The following is a 20145-nucleotide window of genomic DNA, read 5'->3' as shown; positions in this document are numbered from 1 at the left end:
AGTTTGACTGCTGATCTTGGGGTTGTGAGCTTGAGCCCCACATGGGTGTAGAGATTACTTAAATAAATAAAACTTAAAAAAAAAAGATGATACATCGTTTTTTCTTAAAGTCAGGTTATTTTTTTAAAACATTTAAAAAAAACATTTATTTATTTCATTTATTTATGAAAGACACATAGAGAGAGGCAGAGACATGAGGGGGAAGCGGGCTCCCCACAGGGATATAAATGGATAAAATCTTTTTAAAGATGTAATAAATGGATAGAATCTTAAACAAACAAACCACCTTTCTTCACTGAAGAAGTTTCAAGAATTCTTTGTTGGCTGTTTGCTTCGAACTCCAACATTTCCTACGTGACTTAACAATGACTTTGTAAGTGGTACATTATTGATGATTTTCATATCTTTTCTAAAAGTTTATTTTCCAAATTTTCCCTATTTTTTTGTCAGGAGAAAGGTTATTTTTTTTTAAAGATTTTTATTTATTTATTCATGAGAGACAGAGAGAGAGACAGAGAGAGAGAGAGAGAGAGAGACAGAGAGAAGCAGAGACACAGGCAGAGGGAGAAGCAGGCTCCATGCAGGGAGCCTGATGTGGGACTCGATCCCGGGGCTCTAGGATCACGCCCTGGGCCAAAGGCTGCGCTAAACCGCTGAGCCACCCGGGCTGCCCATGGAAAAAAGTTATTTTATTTTTAAAGATTTATTTTTAGGTAATCTCTACACCCAACGTGGGACTCAAAACCCCAAGATCAAGAGTCATATGCTCTACCTATTGAGCCAGCCAGGTGTCCCAGAAAAAAGTTAAACACTCCATTAAAAACACTGCATTGGGCAGCACCGTGGCGCAGCGGTTTAGCGCCGCCTGCAGCCCAGGGCGTGATCCTGGAGACCCTGGATAGAGTCCCACGTCAGGCTCTCTGTATGATGCTTGCTTCTCCCTCTGCCTGTGTCTCTGCCTCTCTCTCTCTGTCTCTATGAATAAATAAATAAAATCTGAAAAAAAAAAAAACTCTGCCTTTCTCTCTCTCTCTCTCTGTGTGTCTCTCATGAATAAATAAAATCTTAAATAAGAAAAAAAAAAACACCACCACACTGGGGCACCTGGGTTGCTCAGTAAATACAATGTGTGCCTTAGGCTCAGGTCATGATCTCAGGGTCCTGGACGAGAGCCCTGTCTCACACTCCCTGCTCAGGGGAGTGTCTGTTTTTCCCTTTTCATCTGCCCCTCCCCCTGCTCACGCTAGCAGGTGTGCTCACACTCTCTCAAATAAGTAAAATCTTTTTAAAAATCCCACTGCACTGAAACAACACAGATGAACCTTTAAGTGCAATAAGTTAGTCACAACAGGACAGATAAATAATGTATGATTCCACTTTATAAGGTACCTAGAGTAATCAAATTCATAAAGACTAAAAGTAGAATGATGGTGGCTGGGGCCAGGGGCTAGGAGTGGGGGGGGAGTGGAGAGTTAACGTATAATGGGTATGGAGTTTTAGTTTGGGAAAATGACAAAAATTCTGGAGATGGATCAAAGTGATAGGTAAGCAAAAATGTGAATATACCTGGTAGTAATGAAATGCACGGTTGAAAACAGTTAAAATGGTAAATTTTATGTTATTTTACCACAATAAAAACAAATAAACAAAAGGCTACATACAACAACTCTTAAAGATACTATCATCAATTTTATCAACATTAGGGGGTGCCTAGCTGTTTCAGTGGGTAGAACATGTGACTTGATCTCAGGTTTGTAAGTTTGAGACCCATGTTGGGTTTGGAAATTACTTTAAAATAAAATCTTGGGCAGCCCAGGTGGCTCAGCGGTTTAGCACCACCTTCGGCCCAGGGCCTGATCCTGGGAGTCCCCGGATCGAGTCCCACATCGGGCTCCCTGCATGCAGCCTGCTTCTCCCTCTGCCTGTGTCTGCCTCTCTCTCTCTGTGTCTCTCACGAAGAAATAAATAAAATCTTAAAAAAAAGTTATCAACATTATGAGCAAAGCAGCATTAAAGCTTACAATTGAGCTAAGCAGCATTAATAGAGGCACAATAGGAGGATTCCAAAATCACATCTACGTTAGAGTAGCTTTGACAGAATCTGTGTATTTCTAAGAAATATTTTTTTTTAGAAATAGTTTTTTTTTTTAAAAAAGATTTCATTTTTTAATTTTTATTTTTTGAGAGAGAAACAGAGAGTGAGGTGGGGTGGGACAGAGGGAGAAGGAAAGAAAGAACCTTAAATGGGCTCTGTACTGGGCAGAGCCCAATTCAGGGCTCGATCTCACAACTCTGAGATCATGATCTGAACTGAAATCAAGAGTCGGATACTTAACCAACCAAGTCACCCACGCATCTCTGAAGATTTTTTTTTTTTTGAGTGATCTCTTACCTCCAATGTGGACCTTGAACTTATAACCTTGAGATCAAGAGTCACACACTCTACTGACTGAGCCAGCTAGGCAACCTCTCAGTTCCTAAAACATATTTTTTTTAAGATTTTATTTATTCATGAGAGATACAGAGAGAAAGAGAGAGAGGCAGAGACATAGGCAGAGGGAGAAGGAAGCCTGATGGGGGACTCAATCCCAGGACTCCAGGATCATGACCTGAGCCAAAGGCAGACACTCAACCACTGAGCCACCCAGGCATTCCCTAAGAAATGTTTCATACAATGTCAAGGCTACTTCAACTTTAAATCTGACTTACAATAAAACTTCAATTGCAAAAATACCTGATAACTTATAATTAGAAAACATAAAAAACTCTTACATCTCAATAATAACCTAATACAAAAAATAGACAAAGGATTTGAATGGACACTTTACCAAAGATATCCAAATGGCAAATGAGCACATAAAACATGCTCAACACCATAAGTCACTAGATGCAAATTAAAACCAAAGAGATACCACTACATACTCTTTAAGTGGCAAAATGAAAAAGATTGATGGCACAAAGTGTTGGTAAAGATGTAAAGTGACTGGAACGCTCATATAAACTAATGGGAATGCAAAATTGTACAGCCAGTTTGGAGAACAGTTTGGCAACTTCTTAAAAAACTACACTCATGAGATGACCTAGCAATCTGAGACCTATGTATCTACCTAAGAAATGAAATATATGTCCACATAGAAGACTTGCATGTAAACGTTCAAAGCAGCATTGTTCGTAATCGCAAAAAAAGGGGAAATAACCCCAATGGCTAACAACTGGTAAATGGCTAAACAAAATGTAGCATATCCACATAATGGAATACCACATGTTGTGTGGACTACTATACACACAACATGGATGTATTTCAAAAGCATGTTACAAAGTGGTACCTAGACATAAAAGTCTATATACTATATGACTTTGTTTACAAGAAATTTTAGAAAAGACAAAATTATAATTAATAGCAGATCAGTGGTTGCCTGGATTAGGGAATTGAAAGGACTGCAACAGGCCATGGGAAAACTGTGAGGCTATGGAAATGTTCTATATCTTGATTGTGGTGGTGGTGGTTACACCACTGATGATACGTGTGTGTGTATAAAGATTTACTTATTTTAGAGAGAGTGCGAGTGTGCGTGCACACTCAAGTGTGTGTGGGGGGGACGGGGGGCAAAGGGAGAAGAGAGTCCTCAGCCAACTCTGTGCTGCACATGGAGCCCGACTCGGGACTCAATCTCAAGACCCAGAAATCAGGACCTGAGCCAAAACCAAGAGTCAGATGCTTTCACAACTGTGCTACCCAGGCACCTGTTAGTTAATATATATAATATACATAGACACACACACACATCTAAATACTAACTGAAAAAATCAATTACAACGGAGAATGGGAAGCAGTGGAATTAGGATATAGCAGTCCTACTCCAAAATTAATTTCTTTAGTTGATTAACATTTCAGCAGTCTTTATCCTTGAGCTGTTTTTTTTTTTTTAAGATTTTATTTATTTATTCACAGAGAGAAAGAGGCAGAGACACAGGCAGAGGGAGAAGCAGGCTCCATGCAGGGAGCCAGATGTGGGACTCAATCCTGGGTCCCCAGGATCAACCCCAGACTGCAGGCGGCGCCAAACCACTGTGCCACTGGGGCTGCCCTCCTTGAGCTGTTTGAATTAATCATTAAAAAATACCGGAATAAGAAGTAGAAGGAAGGAGAGGTAGAATTAAGGATGTTCCTCTCAGACATATTATTTCTGTCTTCTTTAACTTGGAATGCATAATTCAGATAAATCCAAGACTAAAAGTTTACCTTTACACAAAAAGGTAAATCCAGGCAAATAATACAATTCAAGAGAAGGGAAAAAGAGAACACACAATCTTCAAATACTTTGGTGGCATATTTACATATATGCAAATTAATGTAACTAACTAGAAGGTACTAATTTTTAAGCCATCTTGTTTATGCACAAAGTCAGTCAACTCTCTATGAAAGAGTATACTTATTATGATGAAAAAAATAATAAATATGTCTGCTTAAAAACAAACAAACAAAAAACACTCCAATGCACTAAATTGCCAATAACTAAATGCTGGAAAATATACTTCATATTTTAGTTGAGTAGAAATATTTAAAATCTAGATCTGACAAACTAGTTGTAAAGTCTCAAATTCTCTTGGGGAAAACCACATTCCAAAGCTCTACCACAGCTATCTTTTATTTGGAGTACTGGGCTGTCTGAGGAAGAGAAGGAACTGGTTGAGCTTGAATAGGGATTTCTCAAAGCTAACATCAAGGAGTCCTCTAAACCCTGCCAAATTGTGGATGGTATATAAACAGACACAATATTTATTTTGGGACAAAGATATTGCAGGCAAGAAAGTAAAATGCTCCAGAAGCAGCAGAATCACAGACCTTTGGAAAAACCATTTAAAACAAGAGTCTGTCCTCATTCATTAAATTAAATGCTGTTAAATTTTGCTTTACTTATCCTCATGAAAATGAATGAGAAAAGATTTCAGTTTTAAGTACAAAAGTTCAGAGAGGGAAAAAAAATAAAACACCAAAATTTCTTAAAAGCATCTGCTGTAACAACACTTCGTAATTACTTCTCAATGTCTGCTAGTTAGTACTATTATCTGACTATCAATTAAAATCAGATGTTATAGGGATGCCTGCGTGGCTCAGCGGTTGGGCACCTGCCTTTGGCCCAGGGCATGATCCTGGAGTCCTGGGATCAAGTCCCACATCGGGCTCCCTGCATGAAGCCTGCTTCTTTGCTTCTCTCTCTGCCTCTCTCTCTCTCTCTCTCATGAATAAATAAAATCTTTAAAAAAATCAGACTTTATAAATAGAAATACAAAAATTGTAAAAAAAAAAAAGTTTAACCTCTCTTTCTCTGGAGTCAATGTAGTAACAATAGATAATATATTCAATTTCTATAGAAAAAATGGTAGGGGGGGATCCCTGGGTGGTGCAGCGGTTTAGCGCCTGCCTTTGGCCCAGGGCGCGATCCTGAAGACCCGGGATCGAATCCCACGTCGGGCTCTCGGTGCATGGAGCCTGCTTCTCCCTCTGCCTATGTCTCTGCCTCTCTCTCTCTCTCTCTCACTGTGTGCCTATCATAAATAAATAAAATTTAAAAAAAAAATGGTAGGGGGATCCCCGGATGGCTCAGCAGTATAGCACCTGCCTTCGGCCCAGGGTGTAATCCTGGAGTCCTGGGATCAAGTCCCACATTAGGCTCCCTGCATGGAGTCTGCTTCTCCCTCTGCCTGTGTCTTTGCGCCTCTCTCTCTCTCTCTCTCTCTCTCTCATGAAAAAATAAAATCTTGGGATCCCTGGGTGGCGCAGCGGTTTAGCGCCTGCCTTTGGCCCAGGGCGCGATCCTGGAGACCCGGGATCGAGTCCCACATTGGGCTCCCGGTGCATGGAGCCTGCTTCTCCCTCTGCCTATGTCTCTGCCCCCCCCCCCCCGTGTGACTATCATAAATAAATAAAAATTAAAAAAATTAAAAAAAAAAAAAAAGAAAAAATAAAATCTTAAAAGAAAAATTAAAAAAAGAAAAAATGGTAAACAGTAGCACTCTAAAACTCATTTTTTCAGTTTAAAAAATATTTTTCATACCCTTTTATCTTTATACTCAAAAACTAGGATCATGTAGTAAGCATATACAATAATTAATTTGAAACCCTAACCCAGGTTTTATAAAACACAGAATGCATGCAAAAACCATTAATCTGACCAGTCAAGACTAATAACTTTTGGTGAACCATAATCATTTGCATTTGTTTGAAATAAAAAGTAATTGGAAATGGGTCCTAAGAGGAAAAGATCAAAAGAACTGGAAGTTGCTTGGTCTACAGAAATTTAACTAAGAATGACTTAAATTCTGATTGGTTGGTTTCCATGTCTTCTGAAAGCAAAATTAGATAAAAGCAGTTTAGATTAAGGAAGAATTACAAACATTTGACTGTCAGGGTTTATATTACACCAGGATGGACCACTTGGGAAAGATGTGGTGTTCCAACACCATAGAGCTACAAGTGAAGCTGACTTAAGGCACACCATAGCATTAAAACTCCGTACTTAAGTTACCTATAATTTCACCCTACAAAACCACCAAACAGCCTAATTTTGGACAGGGCATTACCATTTAAAAGGCATTTTCACATATTTTAGTACCTCATTTAATCCTCACATGAGGTATATGAATAGGACAGACATTCTGATTCCCATTTACAGGTTAAAAAAAAATAGCTATGATTGTCTGACAGCTTTTTCTACTAGTATCATTTTAAATCTCTTCTTAAAAAGACTGTTAAGAGCCAATCCAGAGAGCTCAATAGACACCTGGCTGCAAAAGTTTCAAATATATTTGAAAGACAATATAAACTTATGTGCTCTGATTTATCTTGCATAAAATACCTATTTATGGTCAGTTATCCATTAACAGACCTTCTTTATTGAAGATCTCCAGTTTGAAAATATTCCTATAAACACAAAGGCAGAAAGAATGAGTAAAAGCACTGATTTCATTGAGCCCATTTTCTTAGACCATAAAGTCGTATTTTAAATAAAAGAAATTATGCAGGTTCTGTTTCCTATTAGCATTCTAATATTTTCAGAATTCACTAAATTTAAGTGAATATTGTAGCAGCCAGCCTCCAAGATAGCCTCAATGATCCCAGCTTCCTGGTATTCACACCCATGTATGTGAATAAATACTCCTCCTTCCATGTCAAATGTGGGCTAGACTTAGTGACTCCTTTCTAATGAACAGAATAAGACACAAGTGATTGGAGAATAGTTCATAAAAAGCAGGGTGACTTCATTCTTTTTGTCTCTCTGTGGAGAGGCATACATGACTAGCAAGTGAAGCCACCTACCAATAGTCACGTGAGTAAGCTTGGAAGTGGATTCTTCAACTCCAAGTCTTCAGACTGCACAGTCCCAGCCCTAAGCCAGAACCATCCAGCCAAACCACTCCCAAACTCCTGTAAAAGGGCATAAGGGAACTTTTGGCAGTGACTGAAACACTATCTTGATTGTGGGTAGTGTTTATTTTATTTTTTTTTTTTTGTGGGTAGTGTTTATATGGGTGTGTACATTTGTTAAAACTCAAAATTTATACAATTAAAATGGGTGCATTCTATTGTATGTAGAGTATACTTCAATATAGGTGATTCTTTTTAACAGGCTACTAAACCCTTGGGATAAGCAGACGAAGGATCACTTATGAAAAAGCAGCGCCCTAACTTAAGAAGTTAAGGGTGGGCGGCAAGAGAACAAAAGCATTAACAAGCCACCACCACAAACATACATGTCCTAAACTGTTCCTCAAAATTGCTCCACCCACAGCCTTGCCTATCTCAGATGATAGCAATCCCATACTCCCAGTTGCTCTTGCCAAAAATGCTGGAGTCATTCTTCACTCCCATACCCCATATCCAATCCATAAGCAAATCCTGTTGGCTCTATCTCAAAATATATTCAGACTATGATCACTTCCCATCACCTCCACTGCTACGACCCTAGCCTCTTGCCAGGATCAGAGCAACAGCCAAACTGGTCTCCCTACTTCATTCTTGCCCCCTACAGCCTATTATTAACCCAGCAGCTAGAGTGATCCTTTCAAAACCTGAGGCAGATCATATTGTTCATCTGCTCAAAAATCTAAAACTACTCTCCATTTCACTCAGGATAAAAGTCCATGTGGTTGCAGGGTCACATAAACTTACTCCTCATCATCTCCCTGATCTCATCTGTTACCTTCCTCCCTGTTCAGTCTACTCCAGGCACACTGGGCTGCTTGCTGCTTATCAAACACAAGGAACACACTCCCACTCCAGGACCCTCACAGTGACTGTGTCCTCTATCTTCCCCCTCAATACCTACATGGCTCATCATTCCTTAACCTCCTTTAGGTCTCTGCTTAAACATGACCTCCTTTACCCAGACCAACCTGTTTAAAATTGAAAACAGTTCTGGTCCTTGATCATCCTTATGCTATTTGACTTTTCCTTTTTTTCTGGAGCCCTTAACACTTCATAAAATACTACATAACTTATTTATTATATATATTGTCTATCCTCTACTCCTTCCATAAAACCACCTCTAGGGCAGGATCTGTTTTGTTCACTGATGAACCTCAAATATCTAGGACAGTGGTCAGTATACACAACAGGTTTCAACAAGTACCTTCTAAATGAATGAATTTTTGAGCAACTGGTCAGGTGCCAGGCTAAGCACTTTATATACACTATTTCACTTATCACTTGGGAAGTATGCATTAACCTCATGTTCTAGTTGAGGACACAAAGGTTAAATAACTTGCATAAAGTTATAGTAGTAAATGATGCCAGGATTTATGCCTAACTCTTAAGCCTTAACACATAGTTTTCTCAAAGTTGAGTGTGAATGGGGAAGAGAGTTAAGCTGCTTCAGAAGGTAACTAGGCTGAGAGTACATGGAAGAAAAGATGCTCATCTGCAATCCAAAATAAGAAGCAGAGGCAAACAATTAACATTTGGGGAAATTCCTTCAACTTTTCTTTGCCTGTAGTCCTAGTCCTGTATAGGCAGAAATACAAGGTAATGACAATCAGAAAGAGACCACAAAAAAAGGAGTAAGAAAGATAAGAGACCCGTTAGCTTGAGCTCCATGGTTGAGAAAACATAGGTCAGTACCTGTTCTCTAAATTCACTGGAACCCTTTATCACACTGCCAAGGAGCAATATACTAGCAATTTCCTATTTGTTTTTGCTTTTTGTGCCTTAATATGTTTTTTTCTTCGATATCCTACTGGTATAGTAAAGGCGCTGAGAAAGTATATTTAAAAAGTACAGGATCGGGGCAGTCCCAGTGGTTCAGCGGTTTAGCGCTGCATTAGGCCCAGGGCGTGATCCTGGAGACCCACGTCAGGCTCCCTGCATGGAGCCTGCTTCTCTCTCTGCCTGTGTCTCTGCCTCTCTCTCTCTCTGTCTCTCATGAATAAATAAATAAAATCTTAAAAAAAAAAAAGTACAAGATCTACACATAAACATTTATAGATTTAAATCTGAGGGAAAGATACAGAGTCTGCCACTGTTACTATTCTTGGAACACAGCCACACTCATTTGTTTACATATTGTCTATGGCTCCTTTTCCACTATAATAGCCAACTTGAGCAGCTGCAACAGACTATATGCCTGCAAAACTGAAAATATTTGCTATTTGGCCTTTTACAGAAGAAAACTTCTAAAACAAGTATTAATAAAATGTAAGTTTCCTGATAACTTGCATCAGTTCCAACAATTCTCTGGGTATATTTGAAAACAGATCCTCTAAATACTAAAATAAATCCTATAACATTTTTGTTATTGTTGGTCATGTAACTAAAAACATGTCAATGGCTTGAGTCCAAGAAAATGTGGTCTTCAATCTGGTAAACAGTTATCATCAAATTAATTTAAGTAAACATACTTGCTAGTAGAGTTGACACCATTTACTAGTTACTAAATACTAGAGGACTTGGGTAACACTGCGATGTCCATTTTGAAGTGTTAGAATAGTTTAGCATTAAAGTTGAAGAAGTAACTTTTTTGCTTTATGTTGTTGTATCTGAGCCACCATGTTAAACAAACGTTAAAGTGTTTTGAACAAGGAAAAAAAATCTGAGTTACACATACATGCAAAAAACATACCAAAAATGCATAATCCTACAATAACTTCCCAATTTTCTTCTTTATATATAAGAATTACCAAATAGTAAAACTTGGAACATTTGCTTTTAATCTTCCAAGCAAGCAAGCTAATACGAAGAAAAGCAAATCACTTATTACTCATTTTAAAAATTCTGTAATCTACTTTCCCTTTCCCTCTCCAAAGATTAGTTGGTTTGTTACCCACAGAAGCTCAAACCCTGGAGCCACTGGGGGGCTCAGTGGGTTAAGCATCCCACTTTTGGTTGAGATTCAGATCATGATCTCAGGGTTGTGAGATCAAACCCTGGGTTGGGCTCCTTCTCAGCAAGGAGTCTGCTTGAGATTATCTCCCCTCTCCTCCTCTCTCTTCCTAAAATAAATAATCTTAAAAAAAGAAACCCACCTTATTTCATAGAATTTAAACAAAAATATCTTCATTGTATATATACAAAAAGAAGAATCTTTTCCCTAATACAAGCTAATACAGAAATCTTTGTATTACATATGTATTATGTTTTGCAAATAAAGTGACAGGTTATGCTACTCATGATGACACTTAGAAAAGTAAGTTGAAAAAAAAAAGTAAGTTGATAAAAACAGGTACAGAAACATACTGCAAAAAAAAGAAAAAAGAAGAAAAAGAAACATACTGCAAAGGAAACAGAAATACTGAGCAAAAAATGAGGCCAAAAAATAGTTTTCTTTAAATATTTTATTTCAAGAAGTCAGTTTCTACATTAAAAGAACCAATCCAAGATATCATTCACTAAAATTTCACCTAAATTATTTAATACACGTAAGTTAGAGTTTAATAGAGCTCTCAGTTTAAACATTTCATATCTTCAACCTAAACTTCCAACATAAAAATTTTAAGGCATCAATTTGTTTTCCCAGTTTTTCCTCAAAATAAAATTATTTCCAAGTTAAAAGTTTTCAGTTTTTATCAAAATTAAATGTGCAGTATTAACGGAAGTAGAAAGTTACCCGTGAGTTATTTCTAAATATTATAAAATTTTATGCCTACAGAGCCTTTTCCCATTTTTCTCTTAATTTTTTTACAGCACTGTAGTCACCTAGGTTACAAAAACAAAAAATACCCTGTCAACACATTTAAAAGAATTAAGTTTTAAACGTTACATTTAAGAAAGCACGCTACTCTCTTTCAGGGCTAAGGTCTAGAAGTTTCTATGATGAATATTATATACATGAAATTAGAATGATATAAAAAAAACCTTGACAGTGATTTTAAAAATTGTATTACATCCTTATAATATGAAAACAAATATGACCATATGTGTGTATAACATTTGTGATCTCTTCACTAAACTGTAAATCTTCCAATAATCTCTAATAAAACAATCCACAGTATTCCAAATTGCAAAGAAATGTTTCCTACCTTGCCTGCTTCTCTTTCTAAGTCGACATACTCTCGGCTAGGTGTCTGTCGTTGTTCTCCCTGCCAGCTGGCCGGAAAAAACTGGAGAGACAGATTGGTTCCTGTGGCCACAAAAGCCTTTTAGAAAAATCAATACAAACAGGATCAGGAGCAGGACATTACATAAATTATGCAGGCAGTCATTTATTTTTACATCAGTTTCTGTCTTAAGCCAGGCAGCACCGAGAATACTTAAAAGTAAAAAACATGCACTCATCATTTTTCTTAAGTATTAAGTTACAAACATCTGATTCCATTTTGAGGACATTTGCCATTGGCTGCTTAAATATAAAATCAGACATGGAATCAATACTTTCTTTCAGGTCATTTTTTGCTGACGTTAGGATCTTGCATTGCTAATGTCTAACCAGAAGCCATCATCCCTGAATTTAAAAACTTCTATTTTTAAATGTGAAAATCACTAAAGATCTAAACATTTTGAATTTTAAAGCATACCATAATTTAAACTTGTGTAAATGAGACATTTTAATTTCTCTCACTTAATAAAACGTTTCATTCTAAAGCCCATGTTAAAAATGCACAGGACTGTCTCTTCGGATAAATGATACATTAGCATGTGATGTGACAGCACTTCTCATCTCTCTAAAACCTTAGGGGACTTAAAAAATATGCATTTCCTGAAATTTAACTTCAGGAGAACTGGATCTAACTACACAAAAGAGTATTCATCTAATATTCATCAAAAAAGATTTGGATGCACAGTTCAACATACAGAACAATCTAAAGCCATTTTGATAAAGTATTCTGTGTAGCCCCTGAGCAATTTAACTATATTTCCTCCAAGTAAAAAACAGAAATAGCTTTGTCCCTCTTCTCAAGGGAAATTCAGAAAGAAATAAGTAAAAAGCATTTTTTGGGAAAAGAAACATTTTTCATCATATAAATGTAAACTCTCTTTTCTTTGTTGAAATGAGAGGTTTTGGTTTGGTTTGTTTTACTAATTAAAGTTCCACAACATACTTTGTTTCCAAAGAGTCTTCATCTGAAAGCAAGGGGTTCACATTCTGGCCAATTTGTTTATTTATTTTTTTTTAATTTTTTTTAATTTTTATTTATTTATGATAGTCACAGAGAGAGAGAGAGAGAGAGAGAGAGAGAGAGGCAGAGACATAGGCAGAGGGAGAAGCAGGCTCCATGCACCGGGAGCCCGATGTGGGATTCGATCCTGGGTCTCCAGGATCGCGCCCTGGGCCAAAGGCAGGCGCCAAACCGCTGCGCCACCCAGGGATCCCGCCAATTTGTTTAAAGCCATTAGCTGGATTCAGCTATCCACGAGTATCCCTGATGATTAACAGCTTCGATTCTTTAGATAAAAATTTATTCTTCCTATTTCTATTATTGGTACTGTAGGTACAACTGTCAACCTAATTGCTAAATCTCAATGGACATCTTTGATGGCATTTCCCTAATCAAGTGGGATACTTACTTGTGGTATTTTATATGAATAAGGACTTAACAAATGACAATATTACAATATTAACCTTTAAAAAAAATCTTTCCGGGCGCCTGGGTAGCTCAGTCGGTTAAGCATCTGCCTTCAGCTCAGGTCATGATCCCAAGGACCCTGGGATGGAGTCCCACATCAGGTTCCCTGCTCAACGGGGAGTCTGCTTCTATGCCCCTCCCCTGGCTTGTGTTCTCTCTTTCTCTCAAATAAATAAATAAAATCTTTTTTAAAAACTATGTTTCCAGGCAGCCCCAGTGGCTTGGCAGTTTAGCGCCGCCTTCAGCCCGGGGCATGATCCTGGAGACCTGGGATCGAGTCCCATGTCGGGCTCCCCGCATGGAGCCTGCCTCTCCCTCTGCCTGTGCCTATGCCTCTCTCTCTCTCTGACTCTCCTGAATAAATAAATAAAAAATCTTTAAAAACAAAACAAAACTATATTTCCATTAATACCAAGTTTAAAAAACAATGGAGTAAAATGAATCAACAACAGTTCGAATGAAAAGCAGACTCTTGAAGGCACATTGCCTAGGCTGTATGACTTGAAGCAAGTTATTTAGCTGTACCTCAGTTTCCCCACTAATTAATATTTGTAAGTGCTTAAAATAGCACCAAGTAAATGCTATTTAAGTATTTGCTAGGTAAGAGAAAGTTTTGAGCTGGATAAGAGAGCTAACTTTTTCAGCCTCAAATAATAAATTCTCAGCATGGAGTAGTGGCAGATAATAGATTCAGCCCATGAATGAATGCCTTGTGTCAAAATCTGCAAGGCGTGTTTCTTTGGTATACACCCAGTAACAAATTCTTCCACCCCAGTATACTAGTAAAAACAGTTTACAGATATTATTACCTCACCTCCTGTCTGAAGACCAACCTCACAGATTTCCTGCTTCATCACTTCATGCCCATTATCTCAAGATCCCTCTCTCTCAGAGAGAAGTGGTAACAACAGATCATTCTAGAACATTTTGTAAACTTATTTAACCAAAGAAGTCTTTTTTTAATGGAATATCTACATACACACAACAATTGGGAAAATTCTGTTCAAAAACATAAAAATGCTATACCAGTATCATTGTCTATATGTAAAATTTCCAGGTTGTCCTGATGATTTTTCTACAGGTTTCACCAACTGTAAAATCACACACCTATGTCAATCCAACACACCTTCATCCTTTCATCTTCAGGATTAAAAACATATAGTTTTGGGTGTGTTTTTTTTTAAGATTTTATTTATTTATTCATGAGACACACACACAAAGAGAGAGAGAGAGAGAGAGAGGCAGAGACACAGGAAGAGGGAGGAGAAGCAGACTCCATGAAGGGAGCCCAATGCAGGACTTGATCCCAGAACTCCAGGACCTCGGCCTGAGATGAAGGCCAATGCTCAACCATTGAGCCACCCAGGCATCCCCAAAACATACGGTTTTTACTGCTGTCACAGTAGTCACCATGCCTGAATTCTTTTCTTTAATTTACCATTAGTGTTGAAGACTTCTCCAACACTTACCCACAGTAAGAACTCACATGAGGAATAAAACAGACTTTTACCAAATAGATTCTACCCTTCATCCATATGATAAATTTTATAGTTATGATCACATCTATCTAAATACAAAATAATTCATTAACTTCGTTGATACACTATGGAGATGTTCAAAATTAAAAGAGTAAAGAGAAGGGAGAAAAGGATGATAATAGTTTTGGTGACTATGCATATTTTTACTGTATACAGTTGCTGTCAAAACAGAGGCAAAATAATAATGCCTTCTCCACACCTACTTTCCACAACCAATAAGTAAAAGCTACAGTCTGTTTCTAATTAAAAAGATAAATTTTAGGCATTATATTAGGTAACCTCTAAATTCAATTAATCAAGTACCTATGACATAAAAAGCATTATGTTTAAAGAGGAGTATATTAATGTATATACCACAGAGTTAATGTGGTCTCCACCCTCTAGGAGCTAGGGATCCTGTCATTTAAATGTGAAGAATACTGAATTAAAGGCGGAGGGAAACGGGAGGACTAGAAAAAGAGGGAAATGTGAAATTCTTTCCTAAATACAAATAGTTACATTATTCAACAAATTAAGACACATATGCTATATTAAATGCCAATCTTACACAGAATTCAATCTACCCCTCCCTTAACTTCTAAAATTTGTCAGATATTAAGAACTTATTAAAATTTGTAGGCTGAGATATCTGTAAGAGGAAGGCCTAGAACGTCTGATTTATCCCTGAAATTTATGGTAAGCACAAGCAACCTATAACACTGCTATAATATTATAGAAATATAATAATATAGCAATTCAGGTAGATTGTGGGTTATATTACGCTCCCAATTTATAATTACGTGCAGTGAAATCTGATATGACAGAAAATATCCTAATAGCTATACTTCACTAGATTTCCAAAAAAACCTCAGCTCTAAAAAAATCACGAAGTACTTTGTACCTCATCTTTCACCCTTACATCAATTAACTCCAGGAAAACCAATGGTCGGGTATACCATCCACCTTTTTGCAAAAGGAAGCCCAGACAAAAGATGATATAATCACTGGGTCCACTAATGAAGAATTCTCTTCTACCACTCAGTGCCAAAATCGAAAGTATGTGTCTTAGACGTTTTAATCATCTATTAGAATTACTCAAGAATATTGGAAGTGGGCTGAAAGCTGGAGATTTTCTTTCATAACATGCACTAACGACCAAACATTCTAGAGCTGCTAAGAGATTTAGCCAGTATCTTCACATTACCTGTAATACAATTTTTAAAAGTCTTCATTTTAAACCGTGAAATATTCATAAAAAATAAATTTGATTTAGGTGATGAAAAGGGAGAATTTCATGGTATGTGAATGGTTCTTCAGTAAAATATATTGTCCATAGAGGTGGGAAAAGTAAATGCTCCAGTACGTCTTCCTATTGTCAACCATACCTTCAGATCTCTGCAAATGCAAGGGGCCCAGTTCACAGAGTAGATACCTAGATTCCATTATACGGCACTTCAACTTTTTTTTTTTTTTTTTTAAACTAATCATCAGATCTCTTTAGCTACTTACTCTTTGGCTTTTTCATACCCTCCTCGTTAGCACCTCCAATAGGACAAACCAAAAAGGAGAGAAGACACTTGCATTCCCGCCCCCCCCCCCCAAGTAAGGTTTGGTGAAGGCGAAGCACCAAATCCACCATCTAAAAACGCGCCCTCCAAATCAACTGTGGGTTTCGCAAGTTCGTGCAATTCTTCTTTAGGAACTGAGGCGCTAAACGGGATATGTTTTTGAGGTTTGAAAAAAGACGATAATGGTTTCTTCCTGATTCTCCTGAGGCTTAACATTCTAAGAAAAGAAGATGGCTCATTCTTCAGGGCTTGCTTTTCTCTACCGGGACAATAGATTACTGTAGAGATTCTCGGCTCTACTGGGTGTGGAACAGCTTCCCATCCAGATCCACCAACAAACCTCGCGTCTTGAGAAACCAACTGTCGCCCGGGAACCAGACCCTTGAAGGAAGGAAGCCCCCTTCTCCGTCCGAATGGCTGTTTCCTCCCTTACCAATACCCACGCGCCCTTAGTCGGGGTCTCCGCCCGTGCACCGCCTTCTCCTGGTCTGCCGGCTCCGCTGCGAGTCCCACTCGCGGCCAACCGTGCGCCGAGCCGAGTCTGGGAAACCGGCCCGGCCCGCACAGGGCCACGGGGAAGCGTCTCCCCGCGAGGACGCGGCCCGCCAGTGTCTGGTTTCGCATTTTGAATCCCGAGTAGGAAGTGAGACGGCGCCCGCTCAGTTCCGGGAGTCGCGGCGTCCGCGGCGCCGTCCGGAACCGGCCTGGGCCGCGGCGGCCCCCGCGCAACAAGTGACCCGAGCGCGCCTCGGTCCCCGCGGCCCGCGCCCCCCCCGCGCCCGCGCCCGCGCCCGCGCCCCCGCCCCGCCGACTTACGATTTCCGAGCGGCCGTCGCGGCAGGCGTTCTGGAAGCGCGCCTGGCGCTCCTCGTGGGGCCGGTCCCTGAAGCCCGTGTACTTAATCTGCAAGGCAGAGACGGGCCGCAATCAGAAGCCAAATCCGCGGCGCCGCTGCGCGCCCGCCCACCCCGCGCGGCGCAGATAAGGGCAAGCAGAGTCAGCGCGCGGGCGGGCGGCTGCCGGCGAGATTGCCTCTCCGCGGGCTCGCCCGCGGCCGCGCCGCCCAAACTTTTCTCCGCCCGGGCCCACTCGGCGCCGCCCGCCTGCCTCACCTCGCATTCGCGGCTCAGCTTCCTGAAGAACTCCTCGTTCTCGAACTTGCTTCTCTGGTCAGGCACGACGCGCGGCATCTTCCCGCCCTGAGGCCGCGCCGGCCGGCCGGGCTCGGGGCTTGCGCGGCACCCGCGGGCCGGCTCCGCGCTCACCGACTGACCGCCCTCCCGCGGCGCCCCGACTCCGGCTTCCCTTTGTTTCAGGCGCCCGCCCGTGTGGGCTCCCGCTCCCGGGAGTCTGAGGTGTCGCCGCCCGCTCGAGCCCAGCCCACGCCGCCGCCGCCGCCGCCGCCGCCGCCTCAGCCGTTGCCTACAGCCCGCGCGAACCCAGCGCTCGCCGCCCCCGGCCGCCGCCGCCGCCACTTCCTCTCGCCGCCCACCTCGCAAGCCCGCCCGTCCGCCCCGCCCCGGCCGGCCCCACCCCTCCTCCTCCTCGCGCGCCCGCCCGCCCCAAACTCAGGCAAACAAAACGTACCATTCACAACTCTGCGATCGGCGCCGCGCATGCGCCGCCCGCCCGCTTGCGGGGCGGCCCGGGCGCCGCGAGCCGGGGCTCCTCCCGCGGCGCGGCCCTCTTTGCCCTGCGGGCGCGCGGCCGCTGCGCGTGGAACAGCTCTGCGGGCCTCTGCGGGCGCCGTGGAGATGGGGAGCGGCCCGCGCAGGCCCTTTCTGTCGACGGCGTGGAACTTTGGGGCTCCTCAGCTGCCCGAGGTGACCCCAGATTGTCACCGGAACGTGAGGAAACTTAAGTCCTTGGGGACCTTGTGTCCCTAAACCGACCGGGAGCGATGTAAGCCGATCCCATCAAAGACTATAAAGGTGGTAACAGACCACAGAATCCACCAGAATCCGCATCGTGGCGGAAAGGTCAGAGCTGTTGGAAGTCAGACTGGCCTTGGCTGGGATCTCAGCTGCTTACACAAGCCTTGCACAAGCACTGAACGCTAAGCCTCAGTTTCCCTACTTGCAAAATGCAGACACAAGCTCTCAGGATTAGCGTGGGAGTCTTTACGTCGGTCTAACACATAATGAGCACTCAATAACCGTAAGCCTCGAAAGAAGAAAAGCTGAATTATATGTAAACCTAATGGCCCTTCGTGTATTTACCCAAATGTGCCATCAAACCCTACAAAAAACGATCCACAAATTTTAGGGAAGTCATTTAGCCCAAGCTGGAGAGAATCTGACATGGGATCTACAGCAGAGGTTGACTCAAAGTTGACCCTCAATAAATTCTGATCCTTAAAATTCCAGCTTGCCAAAGACGGTGCAAAGATGGCGAGTCCCGGGCCAACTCTGATAGACAGTAGCTGGCCATATGGCAAAGGATTGTGAAGATACAACTCACGGGAACTAGCGTGGAGGGCAATTGGCAATGTCAGCCCGAATGCAGGGTTTGGCAGAGCTTCCTACCCCTGCCTAGTCCAATCTCAGTTTTGCAGATATGGAACTGAACTAGGGTGACCAACTGTCTGGTGGTGTTCCAGAGACTATCCTGGTTTTAACATTGATAGTCCCATGTCCTGGGAAACCACTCAGTCCCTGGCAAACTGAGATGGTTGGTCACCCTAACTGAGGTCCAGAGACAGATCAATTACCCAAAATCAGGGAGGGAGTTTTCAGCAAAGTCAAAACTGTAGGCTGGTGGTTTTTAACAAACACTTGCTGAATAGCAAACATAGAATTGACTCTCTCTGAAGGCACGCTTCCCTGGCCCATATCATTAATATATGAGGGATCCCTGGGTGGCGCAGCGGTCTGGCGCCTGCCTTTGGCCCAGGGTGCGATCCTGGACACCCGGGATGGAATCCCACGTCGGGCTCCCCGTGCATGGAGCCTGCTTCTCCCTCTGCCTGTGTCTCTGCCTCTCTCTCTCTCTGTGACTATCATAAATAAATAAAAATTTTTAAAAAATCATTAATATATGAGTGTGCACCAATCGAAAGGGTATAGATACAGATGTCACCAAGCACTACCAGTGGGCCTCCATCTAAGAATCTTCCCTCAGGTCTCTTTCAATTGCAAGTGATAGAAACCCAATTCAAGGCAGCTTAAAGGTAGAAAGAGGCCCATTTTATTTTAAGTAAATAAATCACACAGAGGGAGACATAGTCTCTTTTTCTTTTCTATTTCTCCATTTCTTCTCACTGCTTAACTTTCTCAAGCTCTCTTCATTGACATTCATTTCCTGGCAAAGGATGGGAGCAGCTACTTCTCCATCTCTGCGTTATGACATTTCTGCAAAGGACTTCTATTGGCCCAGTTTGGGTCACATACTCTCCCCTCTATCAAATCACCATGTCCAGGGTGATACGGTGACATTGGCCAGCTTCTGTCACATGCTTTCCCATCAGGGATTGGGGGACCTGGGATGGAAACCTCAGATAGAACCTGATGGGTTAAAAGAGGGGAAGGGACGCCTGGGTGGCTCAGCAGTTAAATGTCTGCCTTTGGCTCAGGGCATGATCCTGGGGTTTGGGATCGAGTCCCACATCAGGCTCTCTGCAAGGAGCCAGCTTCTCTCTCTGCCTCTCTCTCTCTCTCTCTCTCTCTCTCTCTCTCTCTCTGTCTCATGAATAAATAAATAAATAAAATCTTTTAAAAAATAAAATAAAAGAGGGGAAGAGCAGTTTCTCCAAAAGGGAGGAATGAGAATGCATCATGGGCCCACTGAACCGTTTGTATCAGCTACATCTGGCAAAAGATACCATTTTTTATTTTGGTAAAAATGGTTCTGATGAAACTGGACAGGGAGCTCTAAATCAGTGCAGGCAAAGTGCAGACAAAATCAGCCTTAAGAATCTGCAACTTCTGTTGAAAGGTGAGTGAAGCAGTATTCACCAAGGAACAGAAGTTTACATCCATCTGCTGCCTCTACTTTAAGTCTTC

The 20145-nt window shown here is 41.3% G+C and overlaps 1 protein-coding gene across 2 annotated transcripts in view; it reads right to left on the bottom strand.

Annotated features, from left to right (window-relative positions):
* Positions 1-17586, bottom strand: part of CBFB (core-binding factor subunit beta) — a 60305-nt gene extending 42719 nt beyond the window's left edge. For both annotated transcript variants that reach the window (XM_055305817.1, XM_055305816.1), the window contains exons 1-3: positions 17257-17586; positions 16961-17047; positions 11515-11631 (exon numbers count right to left, since the gene is read on the bottom strand). In XM_055305817.1, the coding sequence (XP_055161792.1) occupies positions 11515-11631; positions 16961-17047; positions 17257-17334 (282 nt within the window). In that variant the 5' untranslated portion in view covers positions 17335-17586. The remainder of the gene's footprint in view (positions 1-11514; positions 11632-16960; positions 17048-17256) is intronic.
* Positions 17587-20145: the final 2559 nt, after the last annotated feature.

The sequence above is a fragment of the Nyctereutes procyonoides genome, unplaced genomic scaffold (assembly GCF_905146905.1).
Source record: "Nyctereutes procyonoides isolate TBG_1078 unplaced genomic scaffold, NYPRO_anot_genome, whole genome shotgun sequence".
Classification (NCBI taxonomy): domain Eukaryota; kingdom Metazoa; phylum Chordata; class Mammalia; order Carnivora; family Canidae; genus Nyctereutes; species Nyctereutes procyonoides.
Note: the sequence above shows the minus strand (reverse complement) of the source record. Positions and strands in the feature narration are given on the sequence as shown.